General features: G+C 41.7%; 1 protein-coding gene and 1 pseudogene across 6 annotated transcripts in view; one reads left to right on the top strand and one right to left on the bottom strand.

Annotated features, from left to right (window-relative positions):
* Window positions 1-2,213, bottom strand: LOC119811433 (annotated as a pseudogene).
* A 3,829-nt stretch (window positions 2,214-6,042) lies between these two features.
* The window catches only part of Ggnbp2 (gametogenetin binding protein 2), a 35,663-nt gene continuing 22,954 nt past the window's right edge, over window positions 6,043-18,751 (top strand). For 3 of the 6 annotated variants that reach the window (XM_038325256.1, XM_038325257.1, XM_038325251.1), the window contains exons 1-3: window positions 6,723-6,915; window positions 16,202-16,282; window positions 17,556-17,809. In XM_038325256.1, the coding sequence (XP_038181184.1) occupies window positions 6,823-6,915; window positions 16,202-16,282; window positions 17,556-17,809 (428 nt within the window). In that variant the 5' untranslated portion in view covers window positions 6,723-6,822. Of the gene's footprint in view, window positions 6,222-6,584; window positions 6,916-16,201; window positions 16,283-17,555; window positions 17,810-18,751 lie in introns of those variants that run through there. The other 3 variants (XM_038325252.1, XM_038325255.1, XM_038325253.1) reach the window with 3 other exon arrangements.

Consider the following 18,751-nt stretch of genomic DNA (forward strand, 5'->3'; position numbering starts at 1 on the left):
TCACTGTGGCCACTGGTGAACGATGGAGATGACCTGGTCAGCCATGGCAAAGTCGGAGCAGCGGTCGAGGGAAAGACGCGCGGTGGATGTGAAGCACCGTCCCTGAGGCGCTCACTGTCCCTGAGGCAGGCTCACAGAAGACCAGCCCTCCTGCTTGGAGGGCAGCGAAACAACGCCAGAGGCTCACGCTGCCCATTGTGTGTGAAATGGAACTCTTGATCTTAGCAGGGGAAACCCAGGAAAAGGCATTGTTGTCCAGGCGGCAGTCCCTACCAGAACCCTCTCGAGGCAGCTGGGCTGAGACTATACCCACTTTATAAGCACAACTGTGCTGAACATTCACTACCCAGGAATGGAGTCCAGCCTGGAAGGTGGTGGCAGCCAAGGCATTAGGCCAGAGGTCAAAGAGCTCTGGGTCATCTGAGCAGGCCTTGGACCTCTTGGCACTAAAGGTCAGGGTCCTTCGATCTTCAGACAAACGCAACGAACAAGGGGTTGACAGTCCTTTCACTGACATGCACCTCCTCCATGCCTGAGAGAGACCTGAGACCCCATGTTGCCTAGAGCTGAGTCAGTAGTGGGCTCTAAGCACTCTTCTTGTTAAAGCTTAATTTGTCCGACTCCTGGGGATCCAAAATGCCCTCTGCTTCCTCAGCTCTCTCAACAATCTCGTGTTCCTTCTGAATACGCTGGAGGTCATCCAGATGGGTGACCATGCCCACCAGGCTGGTACGGAGGGTGTCTAGCTTTTTCAGTGCCTCAGTCCAATGTGCCCGCTGAGTCAGGATATTCTGGTGAACCCGCTCCTCTTCTCTGAGCACCTGGTCCAGCAATCACTGTTCCTCACCAGGCTCAACCTCTGGATAACCAGTTTCCTCGCTGCACTAGCTGTGCTCACTGCTTCTGGTTCTTCTCTTGCAGGACCTCTACCACATTCTTGCTGATGCCAGCGCTCTGTAACTGCAGCCTCTCACATTGGTCCACAATCTTGTTTCGCAGCTCCTTGGCGGATGTGGTGCCCATCACAGCAGCGCCCAACCTGGCGCTGGCGGTGCATACCACATACCAGCCATCTCTTGAAGAGGCAGAACCCACTCAGAGGCTCTCTGTGCTCGGAACATAACTGGTCCGGCTCGGATCCCAATCGGGGCTCCTGCCCCAGACCTGGCCAGGACTCTGGCTCCGAGGCGGAGGCGGCCAAGGCCATGGACATGGCCGAGAGCCAGACACTGCACGCTCCACTTGTCTTGCAGGTGCCGGGGACGTGGTTCCTTTTTTCAGCAATCCAGTCTTAATATTTTATTATGAAGTTTCAATCCTCTATGACTGAAATTAAACTTTACTTTTTTTTTTTTCTTTTGAGGAAGATTCTTGCTACTGTACCTGGATGTGTAATACATTTGGACATTATGTAAACAAACTAACAAGTGGTGAAAGGCTTTAATCACAGAGCATGGGAGGCAGAGGCAGGCAGATCTCTGGATCTCTGTGAGTTCCAGGCCAGCCTGATATGCATGTTGAGTTTCAGGACAGCCAGGGCTATGTCGAGAGACCCTCAAGAAAAAAAAAAAAGTGAAACAAAGTTTTGTGACTTATTGGAACTTACAAGATGTCAGTGTTTTAAAAAATTTGTTCACAGGATCCCATTTTGTCTGGAGCTCACTGTGATACTTGTACCTCAGCCTCAGCACTGGGATTTCAGGCATGAGCCACCACACCCAACCTGTTGGTAGTTTTGACACTGGAAATTGGAGGGTGGGATTTTTTACTTTCTATATATCATTCCATTGTATTTGTGATTGTTTGTATAAATATATAATTGTAAAATTATTTTTGTGTTACATGATGTTTACATTAAGATATTTATGAATTGTCATTTGAAAATTTGTATGTGTGTATATTTTCCTACATGTATATACATCACAGGTGTGCATAGCTCACAGAGGCCAGAAGAGGGGGTTAGATACCTTGGGACTGAAGTTACAAATAGTTGTGAGCTGCCATATATGGGTGCTAGGAATTGAACCTGGGGCCACTGGAAGAGAAGCAAGTGCTCTGAATCACTAAGCCATTTTTTCCCCCACTTCCTTTATTTCATTTAATTGGGAATCTCACTATGTATGCTGATCTGGAACTCAATCTGTAGACCTGGCTATCCTCAAACTCATAGAGATCCGCCATCCTTTGCTTCCTGAGAGTTCGAATCAAAAGTATGTACTACCATGACTAGAAAATGTAGATTTTCAGGGCTGGAGAGATGGCTCAGTGGTTAAGAGCATTACCTGCTTTTCCAAAGGTCCTGAGTTCAATTCCCAGCAACCACATGGTGGCTCACAACCATCTGTAATGAGGTCTGGTGCCCTCTTCTGGCCTGCAGACATACAGACAGAATATTGTATACATAATAAATAAATAAATTTAAAAAAAAGAAAAAAAATTCAAGCAGATCAATCAACTGTTAAGTCTAAAGATTTAAAAATCAGTGTCTTTAGTTTCCAGTTCTGATGTCCAATGTGTATATTATTTGTTTTGGTTTTTTGAGATAGTCTATGTAGCCTTGGCTGGCCTGGAACTGTGTAGGCCAGTCTGGACTCAAACTCATGGAGATCCATCTCTCTGAAGTGCTGGAATTAATGGTGGGTGCCACCATACTTGGGCAATGTATATATTTTAAGGCAGGTATAATATTGGCCAGCTGTGGTGACACAAATCTGTAATCCTAGGACTTGGAAGATGGAGATCAGAGAATCAGGAGTTAAAGGCCAGTCTCAGCTCCATAGCAAGTTTGAGGCCAGGCTCCATAGTAAGTGTGTGTGTGTGGGTGGGTGGGTGGGGTGGGGGATGAGAATCAATAAAATTTTGCTTTTCTGGTTTCAAAGACATCAGAAATGGCAGCTGGTCACAGTGTGTTTAATTTGGTATTTACTAGCATTTTAAATTATTTGTGTAGTTTAGAATAGGTGGAGCCTCCTGGTACAGGTTTGCTGTTTAAACTAGTCTTCAAACTGTAGACTCTTTGTGTGTGTATGTGTGTGTGGTGCTGGGGATTTGAACTAGAATTTCAAATTTGTTGGGCAAGCATTGTACTGAGCCACACCCCTAACTCTGAGAATGTAGTTTTTAATGTTAATAGACTAATTGTTAAATGTGTTTTGTTTACTTCAACTTTTTTTTTAAATATTTATTTATTTATTATGTATACAATATTCTGTGTCTGTGTATGTCTGCAGGCCAGAAGAGGGCACCAGACCTCATTACAGATGGTTGTGAGCCACCATGTGGTTGCTGGGAATTGAACTCAGGACCTTTGGAAGAGCAGGCAATGCTCTTAACCACTGAGCCATCTCTCCAGCCCTACTTCAACTTCTTGATGGCTAATTTTGTGTTAAGATGACTTTGTATTTGGTGATTACAATTAGATTATACTTCAATTAAAAAGTAAGACTTTTATAATAACCAATAGGATTAAGTATGTAAATTAACACGACTAGGAACGTGGATTTCTCTGCTGTGTCACAATACAGGTACCTACAGTTTTATCTGTTGGGGCAGCCGGAAGGCAGAGCACCTCAACTGCTACATTCGCTTAGAGAAAGTAGTTATCCTATGACTTTTGTCTTTTTGAGATTGTTTTTCTCTGTAGCTTTTTGTCCTGGAACGGGCTGACTGGCCTTGAACTCACAGAGATATACCTGCCACTGCCTCCCGCGTGCTGGTATTAAAGGTGTGTGCCACTACCACCTGGCGTATCTTGTGACTTAATGAACAGGTGTCATGTGGATGTGGTCTGTTGCTTTTTTGTTAATAACTTTTTTTTTTTTTTTTTTTAAGACAGGGTGTCACTGTATAGGACTAGCTTGGAATTCACTGAGATCTGATCTAACTGCTTCTGCCTCTGGAATGCTGGGATATCCCTCCTCACCCGGCACTTTTCTTATTTATTTTGCCCTATTTATTTTTATGGTATTTATGTACTTATTTTTGTGGTTCTAGAGCCCGAACCTTGGGCTTTGAGCCTGCTAGGCCAAGTGTTCTACCATTATATTCTCAGCCTCCATACTTTTCTAGTCTCACTAATTAATATTTTTGACAACTAATTACAGGTATTAACTAAAAAGGACAAAGTCTACATTGTTTCTCCCATCTTCTAATTCCCAAGGTCCTAAAGGAAGGCTAATGAATTCATAAAATCAGAATTAGTTGGCAAGACTCCCTCTGATTTGTTTTTCAGAAGAGAAAGACATCCAACAATGATTTACTGAGCTCTAATGTGTCAGGTACAGGTGCGGGAATACAAAGTCCCTGCCTTTGAGGAACTTACATTTATTTTTTAAAAATTATCTAATATATTTGTTTATTATTATTATTTTGAGATAGGGTCTGTGCAATCCAAGCTGGCCTCAAATTTATGGTAAACTCCCTGCCTTGGTCTCTCAGGTGCTGGAATTGCAGGTATGTACTACCACATTGGGCTTGTGTTTCTATTTTTAATTGCTAAAACAGAACTTCCTACTGTCAGATCATGAAAAGGAAAATACAACTTAGATGCTCAGAGCTCAGACATACTAATTTAAATAACAGTCTGCCACTGATTCTACTGCCATATCAAATAATATAGCCTATAATTACAGCGAAAACAGAAGGTATTCTAGCTGCACAACTGCCATTTTCTTCATAGCTTGTTCTTTGCTAATACCTGATCTGTATTTAGTAGTGAAAATTAAAGCTAGTGGCTATAAATGTATTGGCTCAATATTGGTTACCAAGCGTAACCTAAAATTCAAATGATCTAAAGCAGGCACATGGATTATTATAGTTGTAGATATAAACACAAGATTCTCTAAAAATGTTCATATTTTTACTGTGTACTTTAACCTGTCAGGTGCATGCAAACTGCAAAGCCATATGCTTACTGGAGTTAAGCTATGGCTCACACTTCTGCTTTTAGTATGGCCCAAAGACATATTTACTAGATAATCACACCTTTGGGAACACAATGGTTCTTCCAGTTTATTATGTCACCTACCTTAACAGTGACCACATAATGTCATAAGTCAACATGGCTAAGGATGCACTATGGGTTTTTTTTGTGACTTTCAAAGACTTCATGTGATGATCAAAATACCTTTTAAAGGTCAGTAACAATAGCTTTAGCCTATTTACCAAGAAATATTCGGTCTATCCTTAAGATCATGCAGTTATACGAGCAGCGAATGGATTTATCATTAAAAGAATCAAGACGAAACAATTCCCATCGTTCAGGCTTTACAATGGACCTCCTCAGAGTAGGACCTGAGAACGCGGCAGCGGGCGGAGTGCAGAGGAATTGTCTTTACAACAAACAGCTTTGGTTCTCGGAAGATGGTCAGACGGAAGGGCCTTTGGCCGCTACCAGTACTTTGCCCAAGGGAGTCCCTAAGTTAATATTAACTCAAGAGTTCCTCTGGTCAGAACGTACACATAGACTACCGTTCAACTTTGTCTCTACTTGTAACAACAAATTCTGCTCGTATCCATCTTCTCGGAGATCTTCCCGTAAGGCAGCCGGCTCAGGGTCAATCAGGGTAGCAGAGCCTGTTCCTCCAATCTTCCAGGGGTGAAAGTCCGACTGTGTCAAATCCTGGAAACCATGGCCAGATGTCTTTCCACTGCCTGTTCTCATTGACCTCGACAGCCTCAGCTCCTCACCACTGACCTAAGTCCTATCTGGGCCCGGACCCATGCCGTCCACTCAGACTGGGCGCTTTTCACCCCTCCGCCCTCGGGAGAACAGATCCTAGCTCGGCACGGACAGACACCAGGCTACCCCTGCTCGGTCTGCCTACGGACTCGATTTCGTGCTCATTTTGGTAAATCCGGGGCACCGCGCCGGCCAGCCCGCGCGATGGCACAGGGAGTTTCCCCCCACCACGACACGCAGATTTCGAAAGTCGGGACCCGAGAGAGGCGGCTGCGGTCTCGCGAGAAGAGGCAGGCCCCGCCCGGAGTTCGCGGCCCCTCCCGGCCCCACCCTCCCCACGTCCCCCGCCCTCCCTCCCACACTCCCCGTGGCGCGAGCGGCTGACTGAGCCTGGAGAGGAAACGGCATTCGCAGCCGCGCTCCCGCCCAGGCCGGCCCTGACGCGGGCCTCGTCAGCCGGTAACGGGGAGCAGAGGTGGGGGTCAGGGAGGCGTCCACGAAGTCAGTGAAGGTCAGAACCAAGAGCTCTCCTCCGACCCGGGTGAGGAACCGGTCTGAGCTTGCCCCCACCCCCGAACTCTGCAGAGCCGAGGCGGGGTCGACCCCTCCCAGGGGCGGGGTGGCGCCGGGCAACTGCAGCCCAGGGTCCCGCCTGGGCGGGGCGCTCCGAGCGGGGGGAAAGGGGTCAGCGGCTGGGTGCGGGCATGGGCTGTGGAGCCGAGGCGGGAATGAGCTCCTGGAGCCCCTACTTCCGAGCTGGGCGGGGACGTCCCGGGGCCAGCAGGTCCTTTCCGCCTCTCCTTTGGACCCTGACTGGAGGCCAGCGGGCGGGCGGAGGGGTGGGTGGGGGAGGGCAGGCGGCGCGAGGGGGCGGGTCCCGGTGCTGCGGGCCACTGATTGGCCGAGCGCGTGTGGAATCGGGTGATGGGAAACGCAGCGCGGCTCTCCCGTCCTCTCTTGCTCCGCGCCCCCCCCTTTTCCCCCGTGGCGAATGTGCTGCGAGGTGGCGGGTGCTTACGCTCGCGGGGTTTGGCTGTTGCAGGCAGGAGCTGGGAGGAGGCGGCAGCGGCAGGAGCAGCGGCGGCAGCGGCAGCGGCAGCTGGGAGGAGGTGGTGACGGTGGCAACGGCAGCGTCGGGGACGATGGCGCGACTGGTGGCAGTGTGCAGGGACGGGGAGGAGGAGTTCCCCTTCGAGAGGAGGCAGATTCCCCTCTACATAGACGACACCCTCACGGTGAGCGGGCCGGGCCGGGCTGGGCCCGCTGCTCCCCTGGCAGCTGTTTCCCCTCCTCCCCCTCCCCCAGGCCGAGCGCTGCGCACTGGAGAAAGAGTGTGTTGCAACTCCTAGGCGAGGCCGCCTTCTCTCCGACAGGCCCCACAAACTCGCCTTTGCAGGGAGCCCCTCGGTCCCCTTGGCGGGCCCCGAGCCCAGCGCCCCGGACGCACTTTGACGTCCTCGCCTCAGGTCTTCCTCCCTTTCAGAACCCTGGACCTTTACTCCTTCCATGGAGAAAGCACGCGACTGGGAGAAGGGTCGAAGGAGCTGGGCGTTTAGGGCCTACCCCCTACAGAAACCACGTACCCTCCGGGAGGCTTAATTATCTGGAAATGTCGCAGCTGCATTGCTACCTGTGTATTTTCTAGTTTAACACTGTAGCTATCACGACATAAACGTAATTACTAAGGGCAGAGTGACATTCTCTTGCACACTGAAGATTCCACTAAAATGATTGGATTTCCTTATACGTCTCGCATTGCCTAGTATAATTGTGGAAACGATGGTGTTAAGCCATGACTCTTCAAAATAGGCCTTCTTGGCTTTATTTAGTTCACAAGTAACCCTTTTTAAAAGACCAAATTATTGAATGTGTGAAAGTAGTATGAGTGTAGAGACAAACGTGGGCAGATTGTTGTTTGAAGACTTGGTGTTAGTATACCATTGCCGATCCTCTCTACCCTGTGTTACAGTTCTATTTCCTTTAAAAGGAAATGGCAGAAATTTTGAGTTGATTCTCAGCAGGAAATGAGTGCAGTTGGTTGCCACGGTTTAAGACATGAAATGAACCCTTTCTGAACAAGTTTTGAAATCTTTTGATGCTGACACTCTTGGATTATACACTCACTGGTTGTGATCTGATGTATATGTCTCTCCATCTTCTAACCTTTGGCTTTTTTGCCTTTCAAGGGCAGATCCCTTATCTTCCTGAAAATTTTTTCTGCAGGTATATAGAAGGTTTTAACATTTTATATAAAATGCAAGTCATTGTAGAGATGTCAGTGTGTGCCTTTCTTTTTGCCAGTCCCAGTAAGAGCTGCAGCACTTTTAAAGGATAAGCAGAGCTATTGACTGGTTCACTTCGATGGAACTTTGCAAGTGAAAGCATGTTTTTTTTTCTTTTTACTTCTAATGAGACTTGGTAGAATGATTTGACTTGACATAAAGTAGAATTTATGTTGTATGTACTGCTTGTGGTTTCTTATTTTCTTGCATTTTAACTATAATGGACTTGTATTTAAAATAGTTAAAAAAATACAAACTAGAACACTGACCAATGAAATGATTTCTTTCTCAGTGAGACATTTGATCGTAGCTCATTTGTTATTACCTTCTGCCCCCTTCATCGTATAACCTTCTAAAACACTGTTTGATATCAACCTTTTGTGTGCACGTGCATTTTTTCTTAATCCCGAGGTTTAAATATTACTTTTGAATAATAGTATGAAAACAGGGAACACCAATGTAAATTTTGTGTATTACAAATTTTAAGGCAACTCACTTTCACATAACCACCTTTAATGTGAATGCAGTAATTAATCAATACATACTTTATAAAGCACTTAAAATGGACAGTATGTGCTGCATTCTTAGTGAACACATTCTGTTATTTAAGATAAAGTATTTCATAGATAAACTTCTATTGTGTTTTAGTGTCACACTGCTTTTGCCTTGTACTGGGTATGTGAATTTTGCTTATTGTATTATAGACTTGTTTCAAAGACATAATTTAAGCTTAAATATGTCAAAATAATAGGTATACATTTTCCTTGCTTAGGAATGGATTTTTATCATTAAGAAATGAATTTTGTTAGTTTGTGTTGGAAACTTGTGCACCATCATTGAATGCTGTTAATAAACTAATGTTAGTGAAAATTCACTTAAAGCTATGCCATATTTAGGGACTCAGGCTTCTTTCCAAGATCATTCTCAATCCCAGTTAAAGGGAGAATGCAGAACAAAACACCTGTTGGGAGGGAAGTGGGAGGAGGAAGCAGAGGTACGAGTTCTGTATTGGTTCATTGATATTGGATGGCAGTATGTACCCTGAAGGTTAACTTGGTTTGATCTTTGTTCCTACGGACCCAAAGGGGGAACCTTGTGATCTTTGAGTAAATGGTTTTAGAAATCTTGTTTGGAGATAGAGATTAGTCTAGTTACAATGCTTGAAATTTACATCATTTTTAGCAGAAATAGTAAAAATTTTATTCTTAGTTAAAACTGGTGATTTTAGCTGGACAGTGGTGGCATATGTCTTTAATCCCAGCACCAGGGAGGCAGAGGCAGGCAGATCTCTGTGAGTTTGAGGCCAGACTGGTATACAAAGCAAGTCCCAGGACATTCAGGGCTGTTATACAGAGAAACCCTGTCTCGAAAAACCAAAAAATAAATAATAAAACTGGTGGTTTTTTTTAACTTAAGTTAATAAAGTAAAATTAAGGTATTTGTATGTGAACAAGCTTCTTTTTTGGCTGTCCTGGAACTCGCTGTGTGGACAAGGAGAACTCAGATACTCACCTGCCTCTTCTTCCTGAGTATTAGGTCTAAAGGTGTGAGCCACCACAGCCCATTTTAGAAGCTTCTTTTGTTACATGCTGTATTCAACATTTAAAGGGTTCCTGTGGTACTTCAGTGGTTTTGAACTATACTGGTGTCGAAGAGATCAGTCCTAAGTAACTAAGTAAACTTATCAATTGATACACTATTTAGGAAAGTATCAGGTTGTGTAGCTATAGTAGAAGTATAAAATAGTTGACAGAAAGAATGCAAGTTTTATTTTAGACATTATCTTTGTAGAATTAGTTTCTTTCAACAAGATTAAAAATATTTTTATTTTATGTGTATGTGTGTGTGCCTGAGTGTATGTATATGCACCATGTATGGGTAGGAGCCTGAGGGGGGTCAGCAGAGGCATTGGTTCCCCCAGGAACTACAGTCCTCTGCAAGAGCAGTGTACACTCTTACCTGTTGAGCTATCTCTCCTTCCTCCTCGTCAGCAAGATTTTAAAAAGGGGTAAATAAAATTAAAAGATGTAGTTCTTATCAAATCTTAATAAATAGCCACAAAACAAATTACTCTATGTCTCAGAGAGAAGCAGCATTAGAGTTTATTCTGGTTATCACTACACACAGGCAAAGTTGAGCTACACTGTCCGGAATGTTTTATACTCTCCTTTTTAAAAAATATATGTATATGTTTATTCATTGTGTATAGGTGTGCATGCCATAGTACATATGTAGGAGTCAGAGAACAGTTTATGAGAGTCAGTTCTTCCACTGTGTATGTATGGGGATGGAAGACAGGTTGTCAGGCTTGACAGCAAGCACTTTTACCTACTAAGCCATTTTGATGGCCCTCTCATCTTTTTTTTTTTTTTTTTTTTTTTTTTTTTTTTTTTTTTTTTTTGTTTTTTTTTGGTTTTTCGAGACAGGGTACAGGGTTTCTCTGTGGCTTTGGAGCCTGTCCTGGAACTAGCTCTTGTAGACCAGGCTGGTCTCGAACTCACAGAGATCCGCCTGCCTCTGCCTCCCGAGTGCTGGGATTAAAGGCGTGCGCCACCACCGCCCGGCCCCTCTCATCTTTTTTAAGATAAGGTTTTGATGTTCTCAAATTCCTGGGCTTAAATGATCCTCCTATCTCAGCCTCTCAACTGCTAGACTGAAGATGTGTACCACTGCTTTTGTTGTGTTTTTGATGGTTGTATAAGTTGTATGATACTCCATAGTGTCCTTCTATGAAGTCTGGCTTCTAATTTTTGCTAGGAATATGTAGGAATACATAGGAATATGTAGGAATATGAATATGTAGGAATATGGACAATGCATTGAGCCATTAATTTTCCTCCTCTTGGGCTTTTGGAAATATACTTCCTGAAGGATTAGAATGTTTTACAAGTTTCTGGATTCATACTGTCCAATTACTACAACATTTCTAGAAGACAACCCTTTTAATTCAAATTGATCCAAACAAACTGTAAACTGGTGTGACAGAATGGCTTAGTGGCTTAGTGGATAAAGGTGGTTGCTGCCACATGATGTGAGTTCCATTCTTGGGACACACGTGGTAGGAGGGAACAACTGACTTCTGCAAGTTGTCCTGACTTCTAAACAAGCATCTCTGGCATGCATATATGCCCCTTCCATACAAAATAATAAATGGACTAGAAATTGGTAGCAGTTTTCAACTATCTGAGCCTAAAATGAAGAAAATGTTAACACTGGGGAATTAATAGTTTATCATTTGCTACAAGTATTTAGTGTTTTCTTTCAGCTCTCTAATATTTAACTTTCCTGGGGGTGATACATGTTAAAAAATAGTTTTATGAGTAATGACAAAAGAGCAAAACAAAAATAACATTAATTTTGATAAATACAAACTTAATTTTATTGGTTAGAGCTCTTGAGAATGGTCTGAAACCATTTTTTTTTTTTTTTTTGTGGTCAGGTAATACTGGGACAGATGCTTAAGAGTAAGAGTGAAAGTCACTAATGGATGCAATAAACTTTACAAAGCAGTAACTGCTGCGCAATGCCTTGTTCTATTTTTGGATGGCTCTGGATAGGTATCCTCATCATGCAGCTGAACACTAATGATTCCTCTGTGAAACCGCACCTCAAGTACTTTACAGAGCTGTCTTCCTTTAGGTAACCTATAATCTAAGATTAAGTCAAGGAAGTGGTTTGAAAGAATGGAGAAAATAGTGCTAGTGGCCTCTTCTACTTTTCTTACTGTTCTCTTAAAACATTGTGTCGTCATATACTAGTCGACCAAAAAAAAAAAAAAAACCAATACAAATAAAAGCTGTTATCCTAAATGTTTGAAAAGTGAGGTTGAGGTAGTTATTTATTTAGGACAGAGTCTTTGGCTCAAATGGACGTTCAAGAGAAAATAAAAAGTATCCAATTCAGGAAGGACTCTGTAATAGATTTGATTTTGACATTTATACTGGTTGGTAAGAGTCTTGACACCTGTGTATCTGTTGTTTTTTTTCTCTTTCCTTAGTATGTGTAACATACGTGTGTGTGTTTTACTGGTGTTTGAACCCAGTGTCTCCCATATGCTGTGCATATGCTCTCTCTGCTCCTGGAGCGAACATCCCCATTCCTTTAAAGAAGTTTTTATTTTTATGTACGTGGTTGTTTTGTCTACATGTATATCTATGAACCATGTGTATGTCTGGTGCTTTTGTCAGCCAGAAGAGGAGCTCTTATCACTTAGATCTGGAGTTACAGATAATTAATTGTGAGCCCATTGTGTGAATGTTGGGAATCAAAACTGCTCTTATGGAAAGAGCAGCTCCTAACTCCTGAGCCATCTCTCAGTTGCCAACACCATCTTCCCCTTTAAATTTTGAGTTGTGGTTTCAGTAAGATGGTCAGGCTGTCCTAAACCTTTTTTTAAAAACTGTATTTATTTATACATGTGTCTATGTGTATAAACATGTGTATCCCACCCCACGCCCATATAAGTGGAGGTCAGAGGACAACTTGAAGTTGTTTGTCTCCTAACATGGGTCCTAGGGATTGAACTTGGGTCATCAGTCTTTGCAGCAAATGCTTTATTTAACCTGCTGAGCCATCTTGATCTTGATGGCCCTGGCTGAACTATTGATCTTTTTCTTTAGCCTCATAAGCCACTGAATGATTGTAATTTTTAAAAGGTTGGTTGATAGGTCTTAATGTTTGGCTCTCTGCCTTCCACCTAGTTTTGTTTACTTTTGTTGTACTCTGGAGCCTAAACCTAGGACTGCTCATATTAGACAAGTGCTACACTCCAGATTATAAGTCTTGCTTGACAGCTAAATTTCTTATATTTAAACCCTGTGAGGTGATACTAAAAGAATGTAGGTTAATTGAACTGTTTTCAGTGGTGGGGCCAATCCTAGGACCTTGTTCATAGTAGGCAAGGAGCCACATTCCTCGCCTGTTAACTATTCTCAGTTTAGTTTTCAGGACCAGAATTTCTTAGTGATGATGGTCATGAAGAAGAGGATAAAGTAGGTTTTTCTGTATAGCCCAGGCTGGCCTCAAACCCATGATTTTCCTGCCTTAGTCTCTGTGTGCTGGGATTATAAGTGTGCCATCATGTCTAGCTTGGACCAGAGGGTTTTTTTTTTTTTTTTTGGTTTTTCGAGACAAGGTTTCTCTGTGGCTTTGGAGCCTGTCCTGGAACTAGCTCTTGTAGACCAGGCTGGTCTCGAACTCACAGAGATCCGCCTGCCTCTGCCTCCCAAGTGCTGGGATTAAAGGCGTGCGCCACCACCGCCCGGCCTGGACCAGAGTTTTTAATACCAGGATTATTACTTTAAAATTTGTGTAAATTTGATTACATTAAGTATAATGGACAGCATACATTGTAAAATATTTTGCTTGTTAATTAAAGTGATTCTCAGCAGATTATTTAGGCTTTAGCATTGGCTCAGTGACTTCAGTTTTACTTAATAGTGTTAGTAAAGGTGATATCATAGTGCTTAGAACACACCTAATAAGTATTGAAGCCGCAGTGCCGTTACCACCATGAATTGGGGCTAGTAAAGAGATGGCTGAAAAGATAAAGGAGAAACAAGGTATTGCGATAGATAAACTTAAAAATTGGGTAATTGAGCCTTGAAACAGTGAGGTTTGGATATTTTACATATGCTTATGGAAGAAGAAACTTTGTAAACTAAAAACTATTGAGATGATGCAGTCTTGCAAGGTGATAAAATTACTGTAGAATTGAAGCAGGAAACAATGACTTCCCCTTGATAATAAGTCGTATATGTGCTACTTGCAAAGAAACCCTCACAGTGTCTCATAACTGTAATCTCGGCATGTGGGAGGTGGAGGTAGTAGGATCAGGAGTTCAAGACCAGCTTTGGTAGCATCAGACCCTATCTTAACTGAAACATATACAGAAGAAATATGTTTGGAAAAGATATGAACATGTAAGAAAAAAATATCATTAGTTATCCATACAGCAACTTTTTTTCTTGTAAGATAAGCTATACGCATGCAAAGTTGTCTATGCAGTTTTGAATTTGTGAAACTGAAATCCTCTGGATGGTTAATTTGCTCTATCTAATACCCATTTCTTTTGTTTCATATAACAGTATTCTTTTATCAAATTCAGAAAAAAAAACAACTGCTTGTATTTTCTTTTCTCTATTGAGGCCTTCATTATTATTAGAGTGACCGTGTTTTCAGTCATTCTTAATATGAAGAGAAGAAAATAATAGCCATCTCTGTTAAAGAAGCAGATCCTCATGGTGCTAGTTGGAGGAGAGGTTTTTTTTTTTTTTGACAGTGACTCAAGTAGCCTATCTCCATTGAGCCAAAGATGACCTTGAACTTCTAACCTTCCTGCTTTTCCTTAAATTCTGGGATTATACGTCTATATGCACATGAGGATGTTTGCAGTGCTAGGGTTTGAGTCCAGGGCTCTATACATGTTAGGCAAGTACTCTATCTACTTTACATCCCCATCTTTCTGGATCTTTTGTAAGGCACCATTCACCAAAGTTTGCTGTTGTTTTTGCCTTAAATGATGCTCTTCATCTTGACTTGATTTTTTTGGGGGGTATATAGGAATCTGAAGCCCTTGTTATCTGGAAAGAGTTTGTCCTTGTGTAGTGTTTGATATCTTGATATCATTGTTTTAGTTAAGATAGGTATAAAATATATAGTATATGAATGCTTTGCTCACATGTATCTGTGTACCACTTGTGTGCCCGATCCCCTCAGATGTTAGAAGAGGGTGTTGGATCCCCCAAGATTGGAGTTATAGACAGTTGTGAGCCATCATAATGGGTGCTGGAATGGAATTCAGGTCCTTTGTGAGAAAAATTTGCAGTATTGTCTGCCTAGCTGTCTAGTCCTGTATGTGTTTTTGAAGACATACATTGTGACTTCTCTGATACATCTTACAGTTAAACTCTTTCCTTGGTCATATATATTTTTATGTACATACTCACACGTCTGTGTTGTGTGTGAGTATGTGTACATGATGAGTATTATACCATCAGAATAAGAGGCACTGGATCCCCTTGGAACTGGAGTTGTAGGCATTTGAGTTGCTTGATGTTAATGCTGGGAATGTAAAGGTCCCCTGGAAGGGCAATTTGTGCTCCTAACAACTGAGTCATTTCTCCAGCTCTCCCTTCGCTTAATGGATTTTAAAATCTGTAATGTCATAGATCAGTGAAATCACTAATCCCTGTCATCCCACACTGAAGCCTCCTAATTGTATCCATTTTCATCATAGGTAGAACAAACCTTTACTAAATGCTCTATACTATGTTCTATGTTACATAGATTTTGTTTTTGAGGAACTGGAAATTCAACTCAGAGCCTTCGGTAGGTTCTGTTTGTACTAGCTAGGCTAGTACTCTACTACTAAGTTAATATCCCAACTCAAAATATGTTTTAGTTTGGTATTTCCCCCCCCCCCAATTTTTACGTTTATTTGCGAGGGTAGAGGATGGGGCAGATATGCCACAGTGAACATGTAGAGGTTAAAAGACAATTTGTAGAAATTTATTCTCTTCCTTTCAACCTTTGGGCTCCAGGGCTCAAACTCAGATGATCAGGCTTGCTGGCAAGCACCTTTACCCATGTGAGCCAGGTCATTGACCCTCATATGTATTTTAACAAACATGAGTCTTTAGAGTCCACAGTTACAAGGAGCTAACTATATTGGTTTACCTACTAAATATTATTCGCCATTGCCACTTTAGAAAATACAACTTAATTCTTACAACTGCCGTGTTAAATAGGTATTAGAAATTATTACTTAATTTTATTTTACAATTAAGGAAATAGACAGGTTAAATAACTTGAGAGTCTTAGCATAGATACTAAGTGACAGAGCCTGGATTCCAACTGTGTTTTTGACTTCAGTGTCTTTGTTTCCTATTGGCCACATTGTATCTGGCTTTAGAAATTTGTATACTTTAGGTTAGCAAGGTAGCTCAGTGGGTAAAAGTACTGTCTATCAAGACTGGAAAATTGAGTTTGATCCCCAAGGTTCATTTGGTAGAATTAAAGTTGACTCCTGCAAAGTATCATCTTACTGAGTACATGTGTGTGCATTCATACACATATACTAAATTTAAAAATAGAAAAGCTTGTACACTGATTAAGACTCCCTTTTGTAGGAAACGGTCTGACTTTATAGATGTTTTTTACCTAATCATTTTTATAAAGTATGCTGTTGAATGTGTCTAAAGGATCATATGAGCCGTTTCTGTTCTGTTTGCCTTTTAAGATGGTGATGGAATTTCCTGACAATGTTTTAAATCTCGATGGACATCAGAATAATGGTGCACAATTAAAGCAGTTTATTCAGGTAAAGTTTTAAAATCATTGTTTTTTAATTGTGTATAGTGTATGTTTTAAACCATTTAATATTTAACTGTAACTTCTAATTTCTTTTTCTGTTGTTTGTATTTTTGAGACCAGCTCTCACTGTTTAGTGGAACTCAGTATAGAATAGGCTGGCCTTGAACTCACAGAGATTTCTTGCTTCTTCCCTGCACATGCTGAGATTAAAGGCTTTTCCCACCACACAGTAGCTTCTGATTTGTTTTACCTAGGCTTCTCATTAGGTATTAGTAGTACACTGAAGTTGATTTCATTTTTTACTGTTGTAGTAAATGTAGTTACCTAGATTTACAGATGAAAGAATTAGGTTTTGTTCACATTTTATAGGTTCAAAAAGTTTTAACAGGTCATCTTTCCTAGTTTTTACAAGATAGGATTTGCAACATTTTATCAAGAATTTGTTGGGCCAGGGCTGTCACTTGGTGCCAAAATGTTTACCCATCTGGTCCTTGTAACACACATGTTTCTTTTTTAAAAGTTAATGTAAATTTTCTAACTTTTTTCTTTGTTTACTTAGGAAAAACATACTTCTCAAATACTCAAAAATATATAACTAAGCCAAGCAGTGGTGGTACTTGCCATTAATCCTAGCACTTGGGAGGCAGAGGAAGGCAGATCTTTGTGAGTTTGAGGCCAGCTTGATCTATAAATTGAGTTCCAGGACAGCCATAGCTGTGTTACACAGATAAACCTTTCTCTGAGGGGGAGACATGGAAAACAAAACAAACAACAGCAATATATAAATATGGAAGAACCCCCCTTTTTATTTATTTATTTTTGTTTCTTGAGACTGGGTTTCTCTTTAGCTTTGGGGCCTGTCTTGAAACTTGCTCTGTAGACTAGGCTGTCCTTGAACTCACAGAAATCCACCTGCCTCTACTTCCTGATTGCTGGGATTAAAGGGGTGCACTTAGCATGAAAAATAAATAGTAAAAATGAAGAAATATTTGAATATTCTTTTCTTACCTATTTTTCTGGGAGTGTTAATTATAACATAACTGCTAACTCCCTTAAGTAGAAATTACTTACTGGCGTTTTCCCATTTCTTTATTGCTGTGGTTACTATTCATTTTTCTTCCCTGTCATACTCAGCAGATTATATTCATGTACACTAGCATTGCAGGCTCCTACATAGGTAAGATAGGCCTTTTTTTTTTTTACCCAAGTATAAAAGCCAAACAGTAATGGGAAAGTAATTTTATGTTTTGAGAAGTATTCATCTTTCTTTTTACTTTCAGCGACATAGTATGCTTAAGCAACAAGATCTAAGTATTGCCATGGTGGTAACATCCCGGGAAGTCTTGAGTGCACTTTCTCAGCTTGTTCCATGTGTTGGTTGTCGGCGCAGTGTGGAACGCCTCTTTTCTCAGCTTGTAGATTCTGGAAATCCTGCCCTTGAACCTCTGACAGTAGGGCCCAAGGGAGTACTATCTCTGACTCGAAGCTGCATGACTGATGCAAAGAAACTTTATACATTATTTTATGTACATGGGTAAGTATGGTTAATTAAGAAACAACTTATTAATAAAATAGTTAATTTTAAACAACTTGATAAGAGTGGGGCCTTTCCCCTAAATTTCTCTAGGGTAAAGATTGAACTCAACAGTTTTATTGAGTAACTTCTAATTTCTGCTCTAGTGTGGAGAGAGGTATATAGTAAGCAAATAAATGGTTGAGTATAAGTTACAAAGAAAACAGTAAGACGGGCAGAAATAAGAAAATGAGTGGATTAAATTACTATGAAGAAGCTGGGCGGTGGTGGTGCACGCCTTTAATCCCAGCACTCGGGAGGCGGAGGCAGGCGGATCTGTGAGTTCGAGACCAGCCTGGTCTACAAGAGCTAGCTCCAGGACAGGCTCTAAAGCTGCAGAGAAACCCTGTCTCGAAAAAAAACAAACAAAACAAAAAAAAAAAAAAATTACTATGAAGAGTGTGGTCTGGGAACGCCCTTCTGATAATAGATGAATAAAGTAAAGCAAGGGAGCCCTACATCTGTCTGGATGAAGGTACAAAAGGATGAACAAGCATAAAGGGCCAGAGGTTAGCGTTTTCTTGACTTGTCTGAAGAACATCAAGGAGACTGTTGGCTGGAGCCTGATGATAACAGTAATAAAAAGTCAGATCAGAAGAGTAATAAGGAAAGGTTCAGTCGTGGCAGTGCCTCAGAGTCATGCTGAGGTGGTTACTCTGAGTAGACAGGAAGTTTTGCATAGTTGTAAGCAGATGAGCAGACAACCTGACTTGAAATTTGGCCTCCAGTGACCTTTGTGTTGAGAATAAAGTGAAGAGGGTGCAAAGTATAAACATCTGGAGGAATAGGTTGTTTAATGATAAACGGGGAAAGTGACTTGGGTTACTGGTGATAAAGACACTAAGAAATGATAGGACCTGAAATATTTTGGGGATTTTGTATAGATTAATAAGGGGAGGGATA

Source organism: Arvicola amphibius, chromosome 4 (genome assembly GCF_903992535.2).
Source record: "Arvicola amphibius chromosome 4, mArvAmp1.2, whole genome shotgun sequence".
NCBI classification, from domain to species: domain Eukaryota; kingdom Metazoa; phylum Chordata; class Mammalia; order Rodentia; family Cricetidae; genus Arvicola; species Arvicola amphibius.